General features: G+C 39.8%; 1 protein-coding gene across 2 annotated transcripts in view; it reads left to right on the top strand.

The window, feature by feature from the left end:
• Positions 1-5,131: 5,131 nt before the first annotated feature.
• The window catches only part of LOC144682927 (uncharacterized), a 45,563-nt gene continuing 28,816 nt past the window's right edge, over positions 5,132-21,878 (top strand). The window contains exons 1-2 of one of the 2 annotated variants that reach the window (XM_078545831.1): positions 5,132-5,320; positions 19,383-19,418. In XM_078545831.1, the coding sequence (XP_078401957.1) occupies positions 5,245-5,320; positions 19,383-19,418 (112 nt within the window). In that variant the 5' untranslated portion in view covers positions 5,132-5,244. The remainder of the gene's footprint in view (positions 5,321-19,382; positions 19,419-21,878) is intronic. The other variant, XM_078545832.1, reaches the window with a different exon arrangement.

Raw genomic sequence — 21,878 nt, 5'->3', positions numbered from 1 at the left:
TGGAATTCCCATAAGAAACCCACACAGACTTATTTGGAATTAATAAGAATTAAATAGATTGCATTCGACCAGTGGGTCCACGCTTTAGAATTAGAGCATACCGATGAAGGGATAAGGGAATTGGTACTGTTACAAGAGTTTAAAACTTGCCCCCTCTATAACATAAAAATGCACCTCAAGGAACAAAGGGTTACTCTCAGCAAGGGCAGCTGCAACTATGGCTGAGGACTATGAACTGACTCACAAGCCATTGAACCACAGCAGGCCTGATCAGGTAGCTCATATCAGCAAGGAAGAGATGAAAGGGGGATAGAAGGGACAGAAGTAGATCCCAAGGAAAAGGAGAGTAGAGGAGACAGGGCAAACCATTCTCCAATTTTTAAAAGGAGGCATCTGGAAAACAAACCAACTGGGCCATGCCCTGCCTGCTTTCATTGTGGCAAGCCAGGACATGTCAAGGAGAATGACTGGCATGCCCAGAGAACTGCAGGAAACATTACAGTAGAGTCTGTGTTTATAGTCATGAAGGTTGTAAGTCTCTGTGCAAACACAACAAAGGGTGCAGATACCTATCAGGATTTTGTATTCAAGTGGAAGATGGCCCCTAGTGTTTTGAAGGAACTGAAGAAGTATATTAGCATTCTCTGAGATACCACGTACTTACAGATGCTGCTAGCAGGGAAAAGCGCAGGTTCCCACACAGAGGCAGAGTAATTTCCAGTGTATTAGCCAAAGGACTCACTGGAGAATGTATTGACGTGTTACCATTAATAAAAATTCACTTTGAGCTTGTTGAGGGACTGTTAACAGTGGGTGTGATCTCAAGCTTACCCATGGAAGGCGTCAACCTTTTATTGGGGAATGATCTAGCAGACTGGTGGGTTTTACCCCAAAAATTCAAGGACTGTCCAAAGAGGCTGCAGAGGCTATAGGAAAACATCAGAATTCTGCAGGAATGCAGAAAGCTGGAAATGGTTCAGAGGCCCTGCAGGGGCCAATGGAACTCGTGAGGGTTGAAGTGGCTCAGGAGAGTCCACTTGAGTCTAAACAGGCTGAGACCAGGCCAATAGAATTAGAAAAGGTCAAGAAAGGTCCCATAGAATTTAAAAGAGATGAAGGGAGTGACCCAGGAATCAGATATTTCCTTCTCAGAATTAAACAGGAAACAGGGAAGAGCCAAAACAGGTAAAAAGACAGTGGGAGAGATACCCCACTTAGTCAGAGAGCCTGAGAGAAGTCAAACTGTTAAAACAGGAAAGATAAAGGTTGAAGATCTGCTTGCAGTATGGCTCATAAAAATCTTCTTTCCAGATTTAGAGAGGGATGATGGGAGTTCCCAAACAAATAGATAGTGAGGGAAACATCTCACCCAGCTGAAGAACTGCAGAGCAGTGCAGTAGGAACTAGCGAACCATCTGTGAGCAGGAATGTCCCAAAGAAGTGGGGCAGATTGGGGAATCCCCACAAGAGCTGAACTGGGGAAATCATTATTCCTTAAGCCAAACCACGCTTGTAACAGCCCAAAAGGAAGTTCAGGTGCTGCTGACGTCTCCCGGGGCCCAAAACAAATGTAACCATACACCATTACCCTAGAAATTCAAATCCTCAGTGAGCTGACATCTGAGGAAACAAGCTCCTGGATTTTGGACACAGCCAGGCAAAGTTTAACAGTTTTAACACCTTTCTCCAGGCAGGCAACTTAATTTGCACATTAAAAGCCTTTGTATCCAAGCCAACCTAGTGAAACTTAACCTATCTCTAGGAACCATCATATAGTCTAAACCTTTCTCAAATGCTAAGTATTTTAAGAGACTTATGCTTGATAATGTCACCAAGTCTGAACTTCCATACACTGTCAGCCAAAACCCTCCACCAGATAATACATACATGGAAAATATTAGGAGAGAATGAATGCAATAGGAAACTGTATTGCATCAGTGAACTGTGTGTGTGTGTGTGAAACAAACATTTCCAGAGTGTATGTGTTTCTTTTATCTTATGTTTCATGAGAAAATAATATGTTAAAAAATGAAAATGGAATTTCATTTTGTCCTCGTAGGGATGAGGAATGTTACGGTGCGCAGTTATGATGTAACAAACCTTTAGAAAACTTTTTTGAAGGTTACATTTTTTACAAAAGCTTGTGCAGAGTTTAAAGACTGTTTCAAAATGGCTCCAAGGTACCATACAGAATTGTGGATTTCAGACTGCAGGGTCTCATCTTCCAAAAGGATTAAAGACAACCCTTAATTTAATGATGGTTCACTGTGGTCTCCTCCAGGAGTTAACAAAGTTTTGTTGATGCCTTATTGTCAGAAAGTAAATTGTGCCTTGGCCGGGGTTAAAGCTAAGAACCACGGGTAGGAGAAAGGCCATTTGAAGCGTCGCTGCTTTATTTGGGAGATGACTTGACATTTTTTTACAGGTCACATGATAACAGCTTACAAACAAAAAATCATTGAAAAGGGCAGGAAGCTGACAGACAGCACAGAAAACTATCCTAAAGAAGCTTCAACTCAGGGAGAGACAGAGAAAGGCTTTTAAAAACAACTACTGGTCTGCTGTAAAGTAACTAGGCAGCTAAAAGTACCACACCTGCAGAACAGCAGTGAGGAACCTTCTCTCTTCCCTGTAAACCTGATTCCGCCTGCTAAGCTCACCTGTTAAAGCAACCTCTGGCAATTCAACAGTGGAAGCCATCACAGCTGCAGAGACAACTATACAAGCCCAAGACCTTCAGTTCAGACAACACAACACCTCGACTTCAAAACATACCAGGCCTGCACCGAGTATGGACTAATCTTGATTTTACATTTATTAATATCATTTTATTTTAATTTGTAACTAAATTTTGTGTGTGTATGCTTGGTAACTTTATCTTTTGTTAAGTAACTTCCAAAGCAATAGAGTGAAATAAACTAACCTTTCCTTTTCAAGTAAAAGTATTATTTTACATTGAATGTCTTACCCCATGAGTATGATAATGCATACACATACAAACACATTATTCACAGGTGACGTTGGGGAGACACTTTTCAAAGTGCCCATGACAGAATGTTAATTTAGCAAGAAAACATTAGGCAAACCTTTTTTTGCTGCTTTATAACCAGATTTTCCCAAGAACATAATTGTCATTTCTCTGGTTTTTTCTTTGTCTCATAAATAGATAAAAATTCTTGTTGTCCATAACTTTATAAAAAAATCAGAGTGAGCATTCCAAATCTTTCAGTAAAATTATAAACTTGAAGATTTCACCTCCCCAGTTTCAACTCATCCCTATTACAAGTTGACAAAGGAGAGATTCATGGGAGCAAACTTATGCTGTAACACTGAACATTATAGTGTTCATCAATGTATGGTGCCTCTAAAACAAATTAACTTAATATTTACCAAAGCTTTATTTGTTTTTTAAATTGATTTATGATTGTGTGGTAAAGTGAGGTACCCTGTCCCTTTAAGGGAATGCAAGCACACTGACCATGTGACAGCACTGATGAATCACTGTACAGCGTGGGTAACTGGAAATTTGTAAGTTTATTTCTGGAGGTTTCTGAGTGAACACGTACGATCTGGTGCTCTGCCGTATGTCTCAATGAACCATCACTGTTTATTCTTACATCAGTCCCTCCCCGTTATTGATTGCAAGCAGCAATTGATGAGTACATAGGAAGGCATGCAGTTAGAGTTTGGTTGTCCAATGAACTCATTTACCCAGGTCATAAAAGTGGCAATGAGAATAAAAACATTGCAAGACCCCTGAGTGTGAGTCCACAAGACAGGTGAGCAAAGCATTGGAAAGAGCGTCTGTACATATCTTGTAAAAAGGCGACAGCCGGCAATCGGAGCAGAAAGCAGTGCTGCGGTTTAAAATTTAAAAACCTGCAGAATTGCAATTGAGGGGATTCTGCCAAACCTCAAAAAGAGAGTGAAACCCAGCACAGAAAAGCCAACAGCTGTAGAAATGATTTAAAAAAGTGACTGCTCTTAAAGGGGCAATACATTTAAAAGGGTAAACACATGAAAAATGGCTATGGACAGAAAATTATAAGAGACCCCAGACAGAGGGCGACTCTGCGGTAAGCTAAAAGCCTAGGCCAGGATTTTCCCGTTGGCGTGCGGGGGCGGGCCCCGCACACTGACACGTAAAATGACGCATAGTGACGTCGGGCGAGCATCCCAACATCACCGCGCGCCACCGCAATATTTAGGTAGGCGGGTGCACGATGTTCTTGGATGCGCACCCGCCATTAATCAGCCAGTTAAGGCCTTTGAGGCAGCAATTGACTGCAATTTTTAAGGGCCCGTGCGAACTTCAGGACATCGCTGGGCGCAACGGGCAGGTGGGTAGGAGACATTTGTATAAAACTCATCCATGGGTGAGATAAGAGGAGTGAGCAGGATTGCGAATGTTATCTGTCAGATATTCAATTATGAAAGAAACTGATACTTACCTGTGTGAGCAGGAATACTTCAAACTCATACCAGCTGCTTGGACAGGAGTAACAGGCCCCAGTGAGGGGACTGTGGGCCAGGTTTCAGAGGCCAGGTGGGATGGTTAAGTGGGGTATGACCCCGATAGACAGATGGTGCTCCCTAAAGGTGGTCTCCCCATTCTTGGCCACCAACAGATCTCTGAGTAAAACCTGCCAGGCTACCTGCTTTCCCTGGGCCTCCCTCCACACTGCTATTTGGCCCAAGGAAAGCAGGTAACCTGGCAGGTTTTGCTCAGAGACCTGTCGGTGACCAAGAATGGGGAGACCACCTTTCGGGAGCCCCATCTGCCCATCGGAGGCATCCCTTAATAGGCCCAAGGGCAAGTGAAAGCTAGCCCAATTCCTCCACCACATACGGTAAAATGAGAGACAGGTTAAGAGAGGGCAGGCAGGCCAGGCGCTGCATTTTACAAGCTCCCCTCTTCAAATACAGGTAAAATCTAGCCTATTCCAACACAACGCTTCTCCCACCTCCTGTGCTCTCAGTTAGTCTGGCTCCGGATGGCTAACCATGCCCGCACATTGCAATTTGGATTTGGCTGTTAGGATGAGCTGGTGCTGTGCTCAGAGATAACTCGTTGGTCCCCAGCACTCTCAGCAGCAGAGACAGGCACGCGCCCGCGCGCGTCACGTGGCTTTCCGAAACTCGGAGGGAGCGCGCTTGACTTTGGGCATCTTGTGTGAGGGCCGCGAGCGAGCGAGCGGGCGAGCGGAGTTGGGGCACATTTTTCCAGCTTGAAGCGGCCACACTATGAACCCAGCGCCGTTTTCTGTTTGTGTAGTGCTGCTGCTGGCTCTAACTGCTTTCACCTCGTCTTCGGCGTCTGGTGAGTGGCTGTTTTGTTCGTTAGATTTATAACGTTTCCGAGAGGAACGAGAATCTTCATTTCAGGACAGTTGACAGTATTAGCGGAAAGTTTTAATTTTAACTGCGATAAAAAGGTACATTATGTTTTTTTTGGGGGGCAAGGTGGAAGGACATTTGTGATACCAGTGCTGACAAGACATTGATAGTGAAGGATTCCTGTCTTTTTGAAAAAGTGTTATCCAGCTTTTTGAGGGAGGGAAGGCCACCGTCGCGTTGTCATGATGTGTCATCTTCTAACGTTTATATCATTGCTTCGTTTATCAATTTACAATCCGACAGGCTGAAGGACTGGCCCATTTGTCCAGTTCAGTTCTAGTTTACAGTGTTAATAAATGTATTATTTGTCGCACAAAGGATTGTATGCTTGTTTTAAACGCACGTTTTTATGCTACTGTTCATTTATGCACCCAATTTTCAAATTGTGTTTCAAGGTGATAACATTCATACCAATACTAAGATCACACACAGTTACTTGCAGTGCACATCTAAGGCTATATTAAAAAAAGATCATTCACTTTGTTTTTTGACAAACTTGATTTTGGGTATGAACTCATGAATGTTATGAAAGCCTCTTTATTTTCAGTGTAAACAAAGAATGCTATTTATACCATAACTATTTCCCAAATTATTTGGAAAATATTTAACTAATTGCTGAACTATCAGATGCACTGGACAATAAACATCAGGATTTTAAAGGAAATATTTGGACATAACATTGAGACCATTGGGTGCATGGCCAATTTTAGTTGTTTTTTTCCAGGAAAAAGTGTGTCTTAGGTTCAGCTTATACAGTAGTCATTTTGAATCCATGCTAATATAATCATGTGTCTGTGCTAAGGCTCTCTGAGAGAACAATCCGTTAGTTCCACTTAACTTTTTCCCCATAGCCTGCAATTTTCTCCAAAAGTAGAGATCCAGTTCCCCTTTGAAAGTTCCTATTGAGTCTGCTTTCCACTCTTTTGACTGCATTCCAGATCATAACAATTTGCTGAGTTTAAAAAAAGTCTAGTTTTCCACTGGCTTTTTGAAGATTTAAATAAACCAGAGGAAATAATTTTCCTCTATCTACCTCAATTTTGAACATCTCCATAAATCACCTATTTTTTAATGATTCTTTCTAATATCCTCTTCTGAGGAGAAAAATCTCAACTTTTCTGGTTTCTCGAGATAATTGAAGCCCCTCGTCCCTGGTATCATTCTAGTAAATCTCGCTAAGGCCAGGAGCTGAATATCTTTATTATTTCAAGTAAGTTCCTTTTCCTCTTTGTGTTATACCACAATCTTGGAACCTGGTAAATTATTAGGTATAGATTTATTCAGTGTAGAAAATAACATGTTTTGATACTAGAATTTTGGGTATGAACAGCGCACGAAATTACATTTTAGAAATGTCCTAGTTTTCATTTCAGGTTCCATGGTTAATTATAAATAGACATGATTATAGATTATTGTAATTGTGTTATGTAATTTTATGCATAGTGCTATCTATGTTAACTATACAAAATGAAATATGCTTTGTACAAATGTGTACAAATTCAGTTTTCAGGGAATTAAAAAGTTAAAACCAGTCTTACCAGTAAGTACTCATAAGGCAAAAAAATCCTATTCCTATTCTAGATTCAAGTTGTTTACTCTCAAGCATAAAGTAGAACTAACGTTATTTGGTTACCTAGCTAGTAGGATTGCAGTGTCAATAACAGTAGATCACTGAGCCAGCTATCTAAACCTGGCAAATTATTAAAAGCTATTATGTTTGTTATTTTGATGTATTTATACTATTTTGTATCAACAGATTTTGATCTGGTTTTTGTAGTTGAATAAACAGTACTACTTAGATGCTATGGAGTAGCATTAATTTATTCTCTATTTGGGCCTTTGAGCTTTAGCTGTGAGGCCCATGAAACCTTAACAACACAAAAACAGAATTACCTGGAAAAACTCAGCAAGTCTGGCAGCATCGGCGGAGAAGAAATCAGTTAACGTTTCGAGCCTTCATGGCCCTTCGGCAGTTCTGCCGAAGGGCCATGAAGGCTCGAAACGTTAACTGATTTCTTCTCCGCCAATGCTGCCAGACTTGCTGAGTTTTTCCAGGTAATTCTGTTTTTGTTTTGGATTTCCAGCATCCGCAGTAGCTTTTAGCTTTTTGTTTTTAAACCTTAACAACTCTCTTCTGAAGTCTGTCTTCGCCCTGTGTCTATTGTGTTTCTATTGGTTTTATTTTTAATGTTGCTAGTTTCCTGTATGAATTTGGCACAGGTGGCTGATTGCAAAGGTCTGTTTTAAGATAAATCCTAAATAGACAATGGAAAAGTGCTGAGTACAGAATTTAATGAAATGACAATCCTGCTAATTTTAAGCAGCTCAAGACAATGACACAAAAATATAACTAGCATTTGAATTGGAACCTGTTTAAATAGAAATACATTGCATAAATAGGTGCACCTCTGGAGCTAATAATTGTGCTTGCAAAAAAAAAACACGTTGAAAAACATTTGAATGAAAAAGTTGTTTTAATGGGACTGCAGGAACAGAGACCTGGAGTATATGTACACAAGTTTTTGAAGGTGACTGGACAAGTTGAGAAGGCTGTTGGGATCCTTGGCTTTGTAAATAGAGGCATAGAGTACACAAGCAATGAAGTTCTGCTATTTTTATAAAACATTGGTTAACTGCAGTATTGTAGCCAATTCTGAGCACCACACTTTAGGAAAGACATCAAGGCCTTGAAGAAGGTGCAGAGAAGATTTGCTAGAATGATACCAGATATGAAAGACTTCAATTACGTGGAAAGATTAGAAAAACTGAGGTTGTTCTTCTCAGAGCAGAAAAGGTTAAGGAGAAATTTGATAGAGATGTTCAAAATCAAGAAAGGTTTTGATAAAGTAAGAAGGATAAACCAGTTTTAGTGGCTGAAGGGTCAGCAATCAGATGACAGATTTAAGGTGTTTGGCATAAGAACCAGAGGTGACATGAGGAAATCTTTTTACACAGTGAGTTATGATGGTTTGGAGTGAACTGCCTGAAAGGATGTTTGAAGTAGATTCAATAACTTTTAAAAGGGAATTGGATAAGTACTTTAAGGGAAAATATTTGCAGGCGATGTGGGGAAAGAGCTGGTGGAATCAATTAGATAGCTCTTTCAAGGAGCTGGTACAAGCGCAGTGGGCCAAATGGGAGCTTCTTTTGCTCTGTCATTCTATGATTTACACACATAATGTGCCTTTATTGTAGAAAAATATCCCAGAATGCTTTTTGAGTATAGATCCACGTGACCCACTACAAGCCTGAGTTTGAGAAAACATATCTGGGGTTTTCACCAAAAGGATGCCATTGCAACACTGACGTATTTTAATATTTTTCTAAAAGCAAAATCATACTTTTTTTCTGACAATTTGTTAGTTTAAAGGAATACTGTCTTTGAAAAGTCTAGGAGCACTTTTTTTGTTTGTCAAGTGAGAGCTGGTGTTTATGCCAAGATGATGCTCTGTGCAAGTGATCTCAAAACATTTTTATTCTAAGCAAGCAAAAAGTTTATGAAACATACTTGCAAAATAATGTACCTTTTTTGTGAGGCCTTTACGAAGCTGTACTTCCAGATTTGTAAACCAAGTGGACAACGACTAATCCAACAAGTCTTGTATGGATTCTGGTCATTATTGGCACACGTCCAACTCCTCACCTCGTTACTTTTACTTGGCAAAAACAAGAGTTGATAAATGAAAGTCAACATAAATGTGTAAAGGCAAATAGTGCCTGACAAATATGATTGGGTTCTTTGATGATGAAGTAATGGAGAGGATTGATGTTGTGTAATTGGCCTTTTAAAAGGTATTTGATAAAGTTCCACATGGTAGACTTACCAGTAAAGTTGAAACCCATGGGAATAGGGAGGCAGTGACAGTGCAGATACAAAATTGACTAAGGGACAAAAAGCTAAGATTAGTGATGAACGTTGTTTTTCAGACAGGAGGGCAGTATGCACTGGTACCCCCAGTCTTTTTAATATATATTAATTACCTAGATTGGGGGTGGGGTGAAACAAGTTTTCACTTTGTGTAACTTTTATTTTAATGCGAATCAGAACCAACATAAATCAAATATTATGTAACAGGTAAATGATATTTCATATAAAAAGATAAATTTCACTTTAAATAGCCAATACATTGAAGATGTGTCTTACACAACCACAGGCATTCACATCACTCTCTGTAGAGATATGGCAGTAAGTAGCTACACATTTCCACAATATGCTGCCCTTTATTCGTGCAGAGTAGATCAGGAGTCCTATCCGATAACAGCTTTCATCTTTTGAGTTTCAAGAGTATGATTATCATCAGCAAGACACACTTCTATGAACCCTCTCTCCCTTGGGTCACAACAGTCCTGATGGTGTAGCTTTCCAGACTTCCTTTTCAACCAACTGCCAATAACAATTTGGTTCACAGTGGTTTGGCCACTTCTGGTAAAACCCTTTACCAACTCCAAGCTACTCACACAACCTTCCAGGCTTTAGACCTTTTTAGCCTACTCGCACAGTACCTCCAAGAGCTCCTGTCTCCCTTTCCTCCAAACAGAACAATTGACTGGGTGACCGCTTTGCGAACAGCTTCGGTCTGTCTGCAAGCATGACCCAGACCTCCCTGTCGCTTGCCATTTCAACACACCACCCTGCTCTCATGCCCACATGTCCGTCCTTGGCCTGCTGCAATGTTCCAGTGAAGTTCAACACAAACTGGAGGAACAGCACCTCATCTTCCGATTAGGCACTTTACAACCTTCCGGACTTAACACTGAGTTCAACAACTTCAGATCATGAACTCTCTCCTCCATCCCCACCCCCTTTCCGATCCCCTTTTTTCTAATAATTAATATATTTTTAAAATATATTATTCTTTTCCCACCTATTTCTATTATTATTTTTAAATTTACTTCCATCCATTGTTTTACCTTTCAGCCTATTTCGATCCCTTCCCTCTACCCCCACTAGGGCCATCTGTCACTTGCTCATCCTGCATTCTACCCTTAATGTCACCATTAGCACATCCTTTAGCTAGTATCACTACCGTCAACACCCCTTTGATCTTTTGTCTATGACATCTTTGGCAATCTCCCCTTTGCCTCCACCTATCACTGGCCCTATATCCAGCTCCACCTATCCCACCCCCTTAAACAGCTTATTTCACCTAATTTCTATTTCTCTTTAATTTTGATGAAGAGTCATTCGGACTCGAAGTGTTAACTCCGTCTTCTCCACAGATGCTGTCAGACCTGCTGAGTTTTTCCAGCTATTTTTGTTTTTGTTTAAGAAAAATTGACCTCTTCCTGAGAGAGATTTGCTTCTTTTCCTCACAATAATTCAGTGTGTTCCTCTTTTTCTTTTCTGTCTGCTTTTCCTTTGTTTGCTGATTACCTTCTGCTTACAGCAGTATCTTCTTTGTCAGGATTCTCCTGCCATTAATCTGAGGTGTAGAACAGATACTAAAAGTGGGAGCTTTAGAAAAGCCTAAAAAAGCAGATCCCCACACCTCCCGCACCTCAACATTGCTCACAGCCCTTCCACATTTCCCGACAATGCTCATCCCCTCCTGCATCCTGACAATGCTCAAACCCTCCCCCAACACTGACGATGCTCACCTCCTTCAGCACCCATCCTCACAATGCTCGGCCCCTCCCAACGGTGCCTGGCTCACACCCCCCCACCCCGGCACCCCCAACGGTCCTCGGCTCAGCCCCCATCCTCCCCCATCCGCGGCCCCAACAATATTCGGCCCCCTCCTTCATCCCCAGTGGTGCTCGTTCCATTCCCCCTCCGTAGCACCGCTCTCCCCTCTCCCCAGTGGTTCTAGCTATAATTGCAGCAGGGCAATGCTGTTGAATTCTGTGACCTGGGTAACAAGCTGAGGCGAATTCAGCTTGAATTTTCCTGTGAACCCTTCGCCCCCTACCTGCACTTCCCGATGTTGAAAGTGCTTTGGATGAGGGAGATTCGAGATTTTGTACTACAACATAGGCAGAGGAGGAGGTAATTTACCCCCTCGAATCTCTGTCAATGTTTGGTCAGATTACAGCAGATCTGTAGCTTGGCTCCATTTACCTGCAATTGCTCCACCTACCTCGATACTCTTACCCAACAAATGTCTAATCGATTTCAGGCTTGAAAGCTCAAGTTGACTCCCAGCATCGACAATTTTTTTGAGAAGACAGTTTTGAATTTTCACTATCCTTTGTGTGAAGATGTACTTCCTGACACCACCCTGAATGGCCCAGCTCTAATTTTAAGGTTATGCCTCTTTGGCCATGACTCCCTCTCCACCATCGGAAATAGTTTCTCTCTCTCTACCCCATCAACTACTTTTAATCATCTTAAACCACCAATGAACTTTGGCAGCAGTGTGTACCATCTACACAATGCACTGCAGCAAATTCACCAAGGCTTCCTCGACAGCACCTTCCAAAACCCCTAGCATCTACCACCTAGAAAGACAAGGGAGCAGATGCATTGGAACACCACCACCTGCAAGTCTCCCTTCAAGCCACGCACCAATCTGACTTGGAACTATATTGCCATTCTTTCACTGTCACTGGGTTAAATCCTGATCTCTCTTCCTAACAGCACTGAAAGGAAAAAAATTGCAGGACTCCAGGAAAAGGGTAGGGTGGATACTAGCTAAATTGTTCTTGGAGAGAGCCAGCACAGGCATGATGGGCTGAATGGTCTCCTGTGCTGTAACAATTCTGTGATTTCCCCCCCCCTCAACACCCTGATAATGCTCATCCCACCTCTGCATTGCCCCTCCCGGTTCACCTTCCGGAATCCCTGGCTTTTGTACAGCCAATGTCTGCAGAGTCAGTATTGGTTGGGGGGGCGGGGGATGAGCATTGTCGAGGGATGAGAGTGAGAGGGAAGGTAAACATTGTTGACAGCTGAGGGTTGAGTATTGTTGGGACCGAGGTGAGGATGAGCTGTGTTGGCGTGTGTGGGGGAATTGGTGAGCAGTGTTCAGGGTGACAGAGACATTTAGAAACTCGTAAGTCAACGAACTGAAGACAGAACTTAAGGGTATGTCTTCAGCTCGTGATGAGAAAGGGTCATAGCTTTGCTTTAGTTAAGCTTCACTACTTGGCTTCCCCAGACTGCTCATCAGTCGATTGAAGCTAAAGCTGGGACAGGAAGGTCCAAAGACTCCAAGGTAAAAAGGTTAGGGGGTAGTTTAAATCACAGTGGCGTGCTCTCCAGCTCCACTGCTGACCAGAAGATCTGGGCTATTAAACTTGAGATTTGATAGGAACATAAGAAATAGGAGTAGGTCATTTTTCCTCTCAAGCTGCTCCGCCATTCCATAAGATCATGGCTGATCTGATTGTGGCCTTAACTTCACTTTCCTGCCAGCCTCTCTTAATCTTTGACTTCCTTTTGTAGATCAAAAATCTGTCTGACTCAAACCTTGAATACATTCATTGTCTCAATTTCCACTGCTTTCTGAAATGAATGCCAAAGGTTAGCAACCCTCTGAGAGAAGAAATTACTCCTCATCTCTGTGTTAAATGGGAGATCCCTTATTTTTAAATTGCATCCCTAAGTTCCAGATTCATCAATGGAGGAAAACATCCTCGCAGTTTCTACCCTGTCACGCTCCCTCAGATTCATGTATATTTCAGTAAGAACACCACTCATTCTTCTAAACTCCAATCAATAAGTATGGACCCAACCTGCTCAACCTTTCCTTGTAAGACAAGCTCTTTAACCCAGAAACCAACTGTGAGGAGGATAATGATAAACTTCAAGAGGACATAGGCTGGTGGAATGGGTGGACAAATGGCAGATGAAATTTAATGCAGAGAAGTGTGAAGTAATACTTTTTGGCAGGAAGAATGAGAAAAGGCAATAGAAAATAAAGGATATAATTTTAAAGGGGATGCAGGAGCAGAGGGACCTTGGAGTACCTGTGCACAAATTGTTGAAGGTGGCAGGGCAGATTGAGAAAGTGATTATTAAGGCATACAGGATGCTATATTTTATAAATAGGGGCATTGAGTACAAAAGCAAGGAAGTTATAGTAAAGCTTTATAAAACACTAGTTCAGCCTCAACTGGAGTCCAATTCTAGGCACTACAGGTTAGGAAGGAGCATTGGAGAGGGTGTGCTGAAACAATTTACAAGAAGGCTTTCAGGGATGAGAGACTTTGGTTACACAGATGGATTCACAAAGATGGGGTGGTTCTCCTTGGAGAAAATAAGGTTGAGAAGAGATTTGCTAGAGGTGTTCAAAATCATGAAGGGCCTGGACAGAGTAGATAGGGAGAAACTGTTCCCATTGGCAGAAGCGTTGAGAGCCAGAGCACACAGATTTTAAGATGATTGGCAAAAGAACCCAAGGTGATGTAAGGAAAACATTTCACACGAGTGGTTGGTATCTAGAATGCACTATTTGGGAATGGTGGTGGCAGATTTAATTGTGGCTTTCAAATGGGAACCGGATGATAATCTGAAGAGAAAGAAACGCAGGACTATGGAGAGAAGGTGGGGGAGTGGGCCTAGCTAAACTGCTCTTGCAGAGAGCCAGCATGGACACAATGGGCTAAATAGCCTCCTTCCGTGCAATAACAAGCCTATGACTCTATGATGCTATAGAAGAGGAGATGCAATATTTCTGCTGGCCTACCCACTTCATGTCTTTATTGCTTATTCATCAGTTGTAACTAATTGTGAATTGTTTGGTTCCTTTACTTCAATATCTAATTGGATCTTTTGATCAAAAGTGTAAACTCTGTGCATCAAAAAAATAATTTTTGTGGGTCTTCAGCTGCAATTGAAAATGAATACTTTGGGCTTGTAACAGGTCCTATAAGGACTGCCAGCACTCTGCAAAAAAAGAGCACTTCCAACTAATGATGGATTTGTATCTGATACAGTGGATGAAATTTGCTCACTCTCAGTGGCTTGTTTGATCTGTTACAAGGTGACAGAAACAGTTTTTAGAGCTACCATGATGGAAAATAAACTATTGGGAAACATATTAAAGCAATGCTATTGTGTTAGTTAAAACCAACTCGGAGTCACCCTCAACCTTTATATATTGACCTCAAAGTACATCAACCTGCTTTACAGTAAAGTTTTAGACTGTGGATTCTGTAGCTTTCTAAAACATAATGTTCTCCGCTTGAGGGCTATGCTGGCAATTCTTGCCCTGAGAATATTGTAGGGATTGCCTTCTTGATCAGCTTCCTTCACACAAAAAATTCTGGTTTTGGCAAGGGAAGTTGAGAGCGGTGGTGAGTTGCTTTCCCTGAAAGAGGAACGGAAAGTCAACACCCCAACCAGCTTTATCTCTCTTCCGCACCTTTTATATAGAACAGTTCAGAGTTGAAAAACATGGGGCCATTTTTTTTTGCTTGCATATCCTACCACAAGATAATGTTTGGATTTTTTTTAAAAGGACTAGGAATAATTGGGGAGGGTGGAATTAACGTTATGAAAGCTGTTTGGTGTAAAAACCTTTCATATCTGTACTAATGCCTTAAATTAATTTCAGATGCATCTGCAAAATAAGAAATGTTGAAAAACTTTTTGGAATATCTGTCTGTTCCCCATTAATAAATCACTTTTATTTGTTGTGGTTTCATCATTTTCTTCTAAAATGATCATAATTTTGTTGTTTGTGAAGCTAATTGATCATAAAACCTTTCCAATAACAAAATTGCATTTTTTGTGTTGTGATTTTAGATTTTAGGACATAGTTTAATTAAGTAATGCAATATAATTTTGTTATTGCATTTCCATAGAAAAAGTTGATTTTTGAAACCAAGATCATACTTAGTATTTTCAAGGCACTGGGATGTGTGGACTAGAAAGAGAGGAAAAATTGCACTCCATCTAGCTGGTTCTAATGCCTGGGAAATATCCCTCCATGTGTGGCATACTCCTATTTTTCTTCCAAGTTCTTATTCAGTTCTCTCTTCCTACTGCCTGTCTTGGCAGTCTATTCCTATTTCATACCTTTGTTTAAAGTAGTTAAATCTCTCTCTTCTATTTTCAAGGCTGTTCTACCTTGCATATAATCTGTACCCATATGGACGTATTGACTTTTACCTTGTCTATTTAAGAACTCAAGTATTTCTGTAAGTTTACCCCTGGACCTTCCCATTTAGAGTATAAACAATACTTGTAATTCAGGTGCCTACTCCAGCTATCTGTTTAATTGGCCTCTCTGCCTCCTTTCCAACGCCTGGATGTTTATCTCCATACACTGATCTCATTTTGTATGTAGAGAGCAGGCTTATATGGTGGGACCCTACAGTATTTCCATTGTATATACCAATTGTAAAAGGGTTGGTCCCTAATTTTGCCTCTCTCGCTCCCAACCCCCAGCCAACTACCAGCAATAAATTTCTGTTCTTCATCCAGCCCCTCTTTTTTTTTCTTGGAATCAATTTCTCTTGCCCCCAACCTGTAAAGAACACATTTCTTTGTGAAGACTGTTGTAGTGATGCAAGTTGCTTTATATTTGATATAACAGTCATAGCACACTATTTGTATCAATGTGAAGTGTCAATGCAAAATTTATGATTTAAGGTGCACTGGGGCCATGTCATGAAGAGATATTAATGCCTATAATGTTATTGGAAATTATTTTTTTAAATAGAGTTTAGTGGTGTCGGTGTGTGTCTTAATTGGATTAAAGCCTGGGTGCTTTGATGTATAGTAGTTTGAGATGTTAATTAGATAAACGTAAGGAGTGAAAGTTAAAGTGCAACTTGCATTTGTTAAATAAACCATTCAAAATAATCGGTAAAATCTTGCACCTAGTTAGGAGACGCCAAGCAATGTGTTTATATTACTAACAAAATTGGTGGAATAAAAGGATTCTTGTTAGGAGAGGTAAAAATTTTTTAAAACCTAGTAAAACAATGGAAAATATACATTCACGGGGGAAGCTAGGTATAAACAGAGTGGAGTTTGTGTGTGTCAGAGGCACTTAAGATCTAACCAGCCTGTAAGCCTACAACTGTGTCTGCAAAGAAAACCGATTGAAGGGAACCGCATTTTGAATTTAAGTTTTACGACACAGCAGTTGGTAAAGCTGAGTTATTTAAAAATCCTAGAGGGAAACTTTAAACAACTGTCATAACCTATAATTTTAAGTGTTATGTTTGAGATGCACCTCTAAATTCAGGAATCATACCACCAGTTCTCGAGAGGTTTTTAATTAAGCTAAATGAAACATTTTATTAATTTACACAAGTTAAATATATACACATGGCTATAAATTACTACGATCATAACTTTTAAATTCCCAAATTAATCTCCATTAAGGCAACAGCAACCCAAAGACTTAACCAGACAGGCAAAGCATTTTCACCTTATGAATTCAAAATGAGCCTGTTTCCACTTTGGTTCCTCGGGAGACAGTTGGAGGCTTACACATGCTTTTGATGTCACATTGCCTCTGCTCTACATTGTCTTGTTGTCTTGTTATACCTAGCATAGCCCTTTGAATGTAAATTCTCATTGTATCACCAGCCTCTTCTAACAATAAAACCCCTTTCATAGTACCAATTTTATTAGCAATATAAACATATTGCTTGGTCTCTGCTCGCTAAGTGCCAGAATTTACCCCACTTCTTGAATGCTCTATTCAAGAAGTGCAAATGCACTCTATCTCTCTTACATATCAAAGCTAGTACACATCAAAGCACCCAGACTAGCTGGCTTTAATCCAATTAAGACACATCCACAGACTAAACCTCTATTTTAAAAGAAAAATATATTCCAATAATTATACATTAATAACTTCATGACAGTAAGGTCAAATGTGCATTGCCTGGTGTCTATTTAAAGTCTATGGGTTACTGTTGTCTTGGTGAAGATTTACCAGGGAGTAATTAATTTGGGGACTTGTTTAAAAGTTATTATGGTAGTAATTTGTAGACATGTATATGTGTTTAATTTGTTGTTAAATTAATAAATGTTTAATTTAGTTTTATATAAAAACCCTCTTGAGGCTTGTTGGTCTTATTCCTGAATTCCGAACTGCATCTCAAACATACCAATTGAAAATATAGGTTATGACAGTTGTTCAAGTTTCTCTCTGGGATTTAAACAACTCAGCCTTTACCAACTGCTGTGTCATAACAGGCCATCTTATTTATTTTGCCTACAACTTCACTACAGTATAACCCTCTTACATTTAAAATTCAGCTAGCATTCAGATGCTGGGTATCTAAGCTCTGAATGTGTGACTAAGGAACTTCTGAGCTTTTTTTTTAACCAGGGCTTTGAAATTTGTTATGACACAGCATGAATGCTCCCAAAATTGGTAAAACTGGCACTAATCTCAGATATGTGCAATCACAGTATCACCAGTTTCAACTCCATCTATTACAAAGTCTAAGTGTTGTAACTTTTTAATGTATAAAGTTTATAAAGTTTGCTTCAGCTAGTATGTTGATGGTTTGGCTTCAAATGTTCAAAAATGTTTTCAATAGAATTGTTTTATGAATAAATACAATGTGCTATCTGAAAGTTTGCAGTTCTCTTTGAGAACCTTTTTAATCTAGATTGGTTTGTGCAGTGAATTTAATTTCACCTAGGTTTTTGTGACTCGAAGCTGCAGAAAATTTGCACAATGCATTATTGAAAAAATTAGGCAGCTGCTTCATATGATAAAAATTACAATCTATAGATGACCATTCATAACTACACAATTTTTAAAGCCAAATTCATTGTAATCTTTTTATTTTCTAGTTATTAAAATAAGTGCATTGGGTACATTCATGGTTTGACTTTAGAGAGAAATTATTTGAGAAAGGCTGTTAATTTTTTAACTTTTTATATTATAACTTCAGTTACAACCAAGTAATTGAAACTTTATTATGCACTAAAGTCTAGGATTTCTTTTAAAGTGAATTGTCTCACGATGCAGGAAATATAGCAAGTATTGCGTAGACAACTTTAATATCTGGTAAGAAATCTAGTACTAGAAGACATTGTAAATGGATTTTAAAGTAAATTAATGATGTGATTATGCAATACTGTAGTTAGAGAGTTGCATTTTGATGCAGGGATGTTGTACAAGGAAGTAGTTATTTAAGGGAATAAAAGACCCATCATTGCTTCCAAAATCAAAGAAATTGAGGCTGTAGTAAGGTGACTGATTCCTGAACAGATTAATATTAATTTAATTTCAAGCTTCACAGAATTGTAAGAAAATTAATATAGAAAGTTGTGCATTGTTCCAATTTCACCCACTCCACTTTAACTGTCCCCAGCCTGCTGAAGCTGGGCCGAGGGACAATTAATCTGTTCCCACCCAGCTCAGATTTTTACTTGCGTGGTTTTTCAGGCCTGTGAAGTAACGCTAAGTCTGGAGTGTCATATATACGTGCGAATTGGGGTCCTGTTACATCAATAGGACCTTGATGGCGTTTTCTCCTGGTTAGGAGCTGCCCTAACAGCAACAACCTGGCCGAAACAACAAAGAGGTCTTGCAAGGTAAATGTAAAACTCACCTTTTTGAGGCTGGAAGGAGGTGCAGGATTAATCTTCTTGGCTTTCCAGGGGTGTGCAGGTATCCCCTACCTTTCTTTCTTCCTCAAAAATTAATCCATCTTTTCCCTCTGCTTAACTTAAATATAGTGGGCAGTCTCTAGACTTTTTGACTTTTCACAGCTTTCTGTCAACTTCTGGCCACATGTAAATGAGGTCAGGCTATTAAAATTGACTGGACTATATCCACTGGACTGTTTTCCTGCCTGGGAGTTGAAATTTCTTCAGAGGTTATATACTAACTGCAACTTAGATGGCCTGCATTTTGTTACCACTAGAGTATGTTGCTGAGTGTCCTGGGACAAATGTGCCCATTGCACAGGCAATTCAACAAAAGTGGGGGAGGCACGAGTAATTAAATTGGTCTATCAACACTTCACAGAGCTGTACATTGTGTTACCATATCATACTATCCTGAATTGTCACTTCTTAAATTTAAATGATTTATGTATACTTTGTTCTTTTTATGTTCTAGATGCAACTGCAAATAATTCAAGCCAAACCCCAAATGGTGAGCAAAAAACTAACTTTAGGATAATATCTGTGCATGTAAAATTATTCACATTTTACTCACTTTCAGATTTTTGCTGTGACTCCTGATGATAAAACTTATGATTTGTTTTGCAGTGAATGACTGTAATCTTTCTTTCTTGTGGATGAAAAGTCTTATGTGGGTAAATAACATCCTAATAATTGGTAGACTGTAGCAATTTCTCAACAGCAGATGTTAGGATAACTAGTCTATAATTCTCTGGTTTCCCTCTCCTGCCTTTCTTAAATATTGTAGTAATGTTCAATATTCAATCTGAGGGAATGATTCCCAAGTCAAGTGGAGTTTGGAAAATTATAGTTAGGGCATCTAGAATGTTCTCAGCTACTTCTTTTAAAACCGTGGGATGGACATCTGGTCCGGGGGATTTGTAACTCGTTAGTTGCATTATTTTCATCATTCCTGTTCTTTACTTGCATTAATTTTGGCGAGTCCCTGTCCCTGATTCAAAATTAGTTTCCTTGGGATGTCTGGCATGATGATCGACATAGGCACATACGACTTAGGAGCAGGAGTAGGCCACTTGGCCCTTCAAGCCTGCTGCACCATTCGATAAGGTCATGGCTGATCTGGTTGTGCTCGCAATTCCACTTTCCTGCCTGACCTCCCTAACCCTTGACTCCCTTGTCTATCAAATATCTATTCAACACAACCTTGAATAAATTCAATGACCCAGCCTCCACTGCTTTCTGGGGAACAGAATTCCACAGATTAGTAACCCTCTGAGAGAAAAAAAAAATCTCCTTATTTCTGCCTAAAAGGGAGACCTCATTCTTAAACTATGATCCCTAGTTCCAGTCTCCCTGATGAGAGGAAACGTCCTTCTGGTATCCATCCTGTAATAGTCCCTTAAGAGCTTATATATTTCAATAAGATAACCTCTTATTTTTATAAACTCCAATGGGGATAGGCCCAACTTGTTCAATATTTCCTTATAGGATAATCCCTTTATCCCAGGAATGAGTTGAGTGAATCTTCTCTGACCTGATTCTAACACAATTATATCCTTTTTTCAAATAAGGAGACCAAAATTGTACACAGTACTTGTTACAACTGGGATGGTAGGAGTGTGCAGTTTATCTAGCTCCACTACTCTGCAGGTCACACTGTTAGTTGAAAGGTTTAATTCACTCACCAAAATGGCCAATTATTTACCTTTGCTGCTAGTGTTAGACCCAGAATAAATGAAACTTTTACCAGGCTTTTTCAATAAACTCAAAATGATTGATTTATTATAAACAAAAGTGTTTTTAAAAACAAGTTGCAAGAACTGGTTAACACACAATTGTACTCTGGAATATAACTATCGCTTTTAAAAATACCCTAGCACGCACACACACAAACAAACAAAGCACAAACGGATAAGAATTATAAGAATAGAGGATAAGCGTTATAAAAACAAAGGATAAAGTTCACGGTCTCGATGCTGTCAATCTGGAGCTCCCTCGTGTGAAGAGGTTCTCGCCAACAGAGCTTCGTTGTCAGGTTAATCCCTCTTCTCAGCCTCTCGGGCTTCCAAAAAACAGACAAGCTTCACTGAGTTGAGGATTCTTAGCTGGATACTGCCAACAACTTTATTCCAGGCAAGGCAAGGCGAAAAGGTGAGCTGGGCAGCTTTTACTTTCTCAGTTCAGTCCTAACTGAACTCAAAAACACAAGTCCAAAACTTGTGCAAAAAGTTGTGCAAAAAAACTTGTCCAAAAGCTCATTCCTGCAATGTGATTTCCAGTAACTCACTAGCTTTCTGTCTTTAAACCAGTTTTTTTTTCTCATCAATTAGAGTAATTGCAATGCAAACAAGCTCCCCGCCTCAAGTACCATTCTGAGCAGGCGATTTCTTGGAAAAGGCATGTTTGTTGACAGTTCCTAGGTGAACTTATGATCCTTTTTAAAAAGAACTCCAGGTCAGCATCCAAATGTCCAGATAATGCAATGTCTTTCCAAATTTTAAAAGTAAAATCCAGTTTGTAAAGATGTAGTTTTCCCAACACCTCTATCCTTAAGGAATGAAATGCTATTTCCAAATGTGTTTCATTACAAAGTGTACAAGAAAGATATATACCATATATATACAAAACTCAAACATGCACTCACTCAGCCATTCACTTCTTATACAGAATCTGTACAGTTTTTTCTGACTTTCTTGCTTTCCAGATAATTTTACATTCTTGATAAAATTTACATTCTTGATAAATCATCAACGATTATATTATCATTTCCAGCACTATGAACAATCTTTAAGTTAAAAGGCTGCATTAGCAAACTCTATTGGAACAGTCTGTTATTCTGAGTTTTATTTTATTCCGCAAAAGCCAAGGGATTATGTTCAGTATATACTAGTGTTTCTCTATAGCCATGACAGATTATATACCTCAATGTTTAAGAGCCAGTAACAATCCTAGGGTTTCCTTTACTACCGTA

This window comes from Cetorhinus maximus, chromosome 7 (genome assembly GCF_964194155.1).
Source record: "Cetorhinus maximus chromosome 7, sCetMax3.hap1.1, whole genome shotgun sequence".
NCBI lineage: Eukaryota > Metazoa > Chordata > Chondrichthyes > Lamniformes > Cetorhinidae > Cetorhinus > Cetorhinus maximus.
Note: the sequence above shows the minus strand (reverse complement) of the source record. Positions and strands in the feature narration are given on the sequence as shown.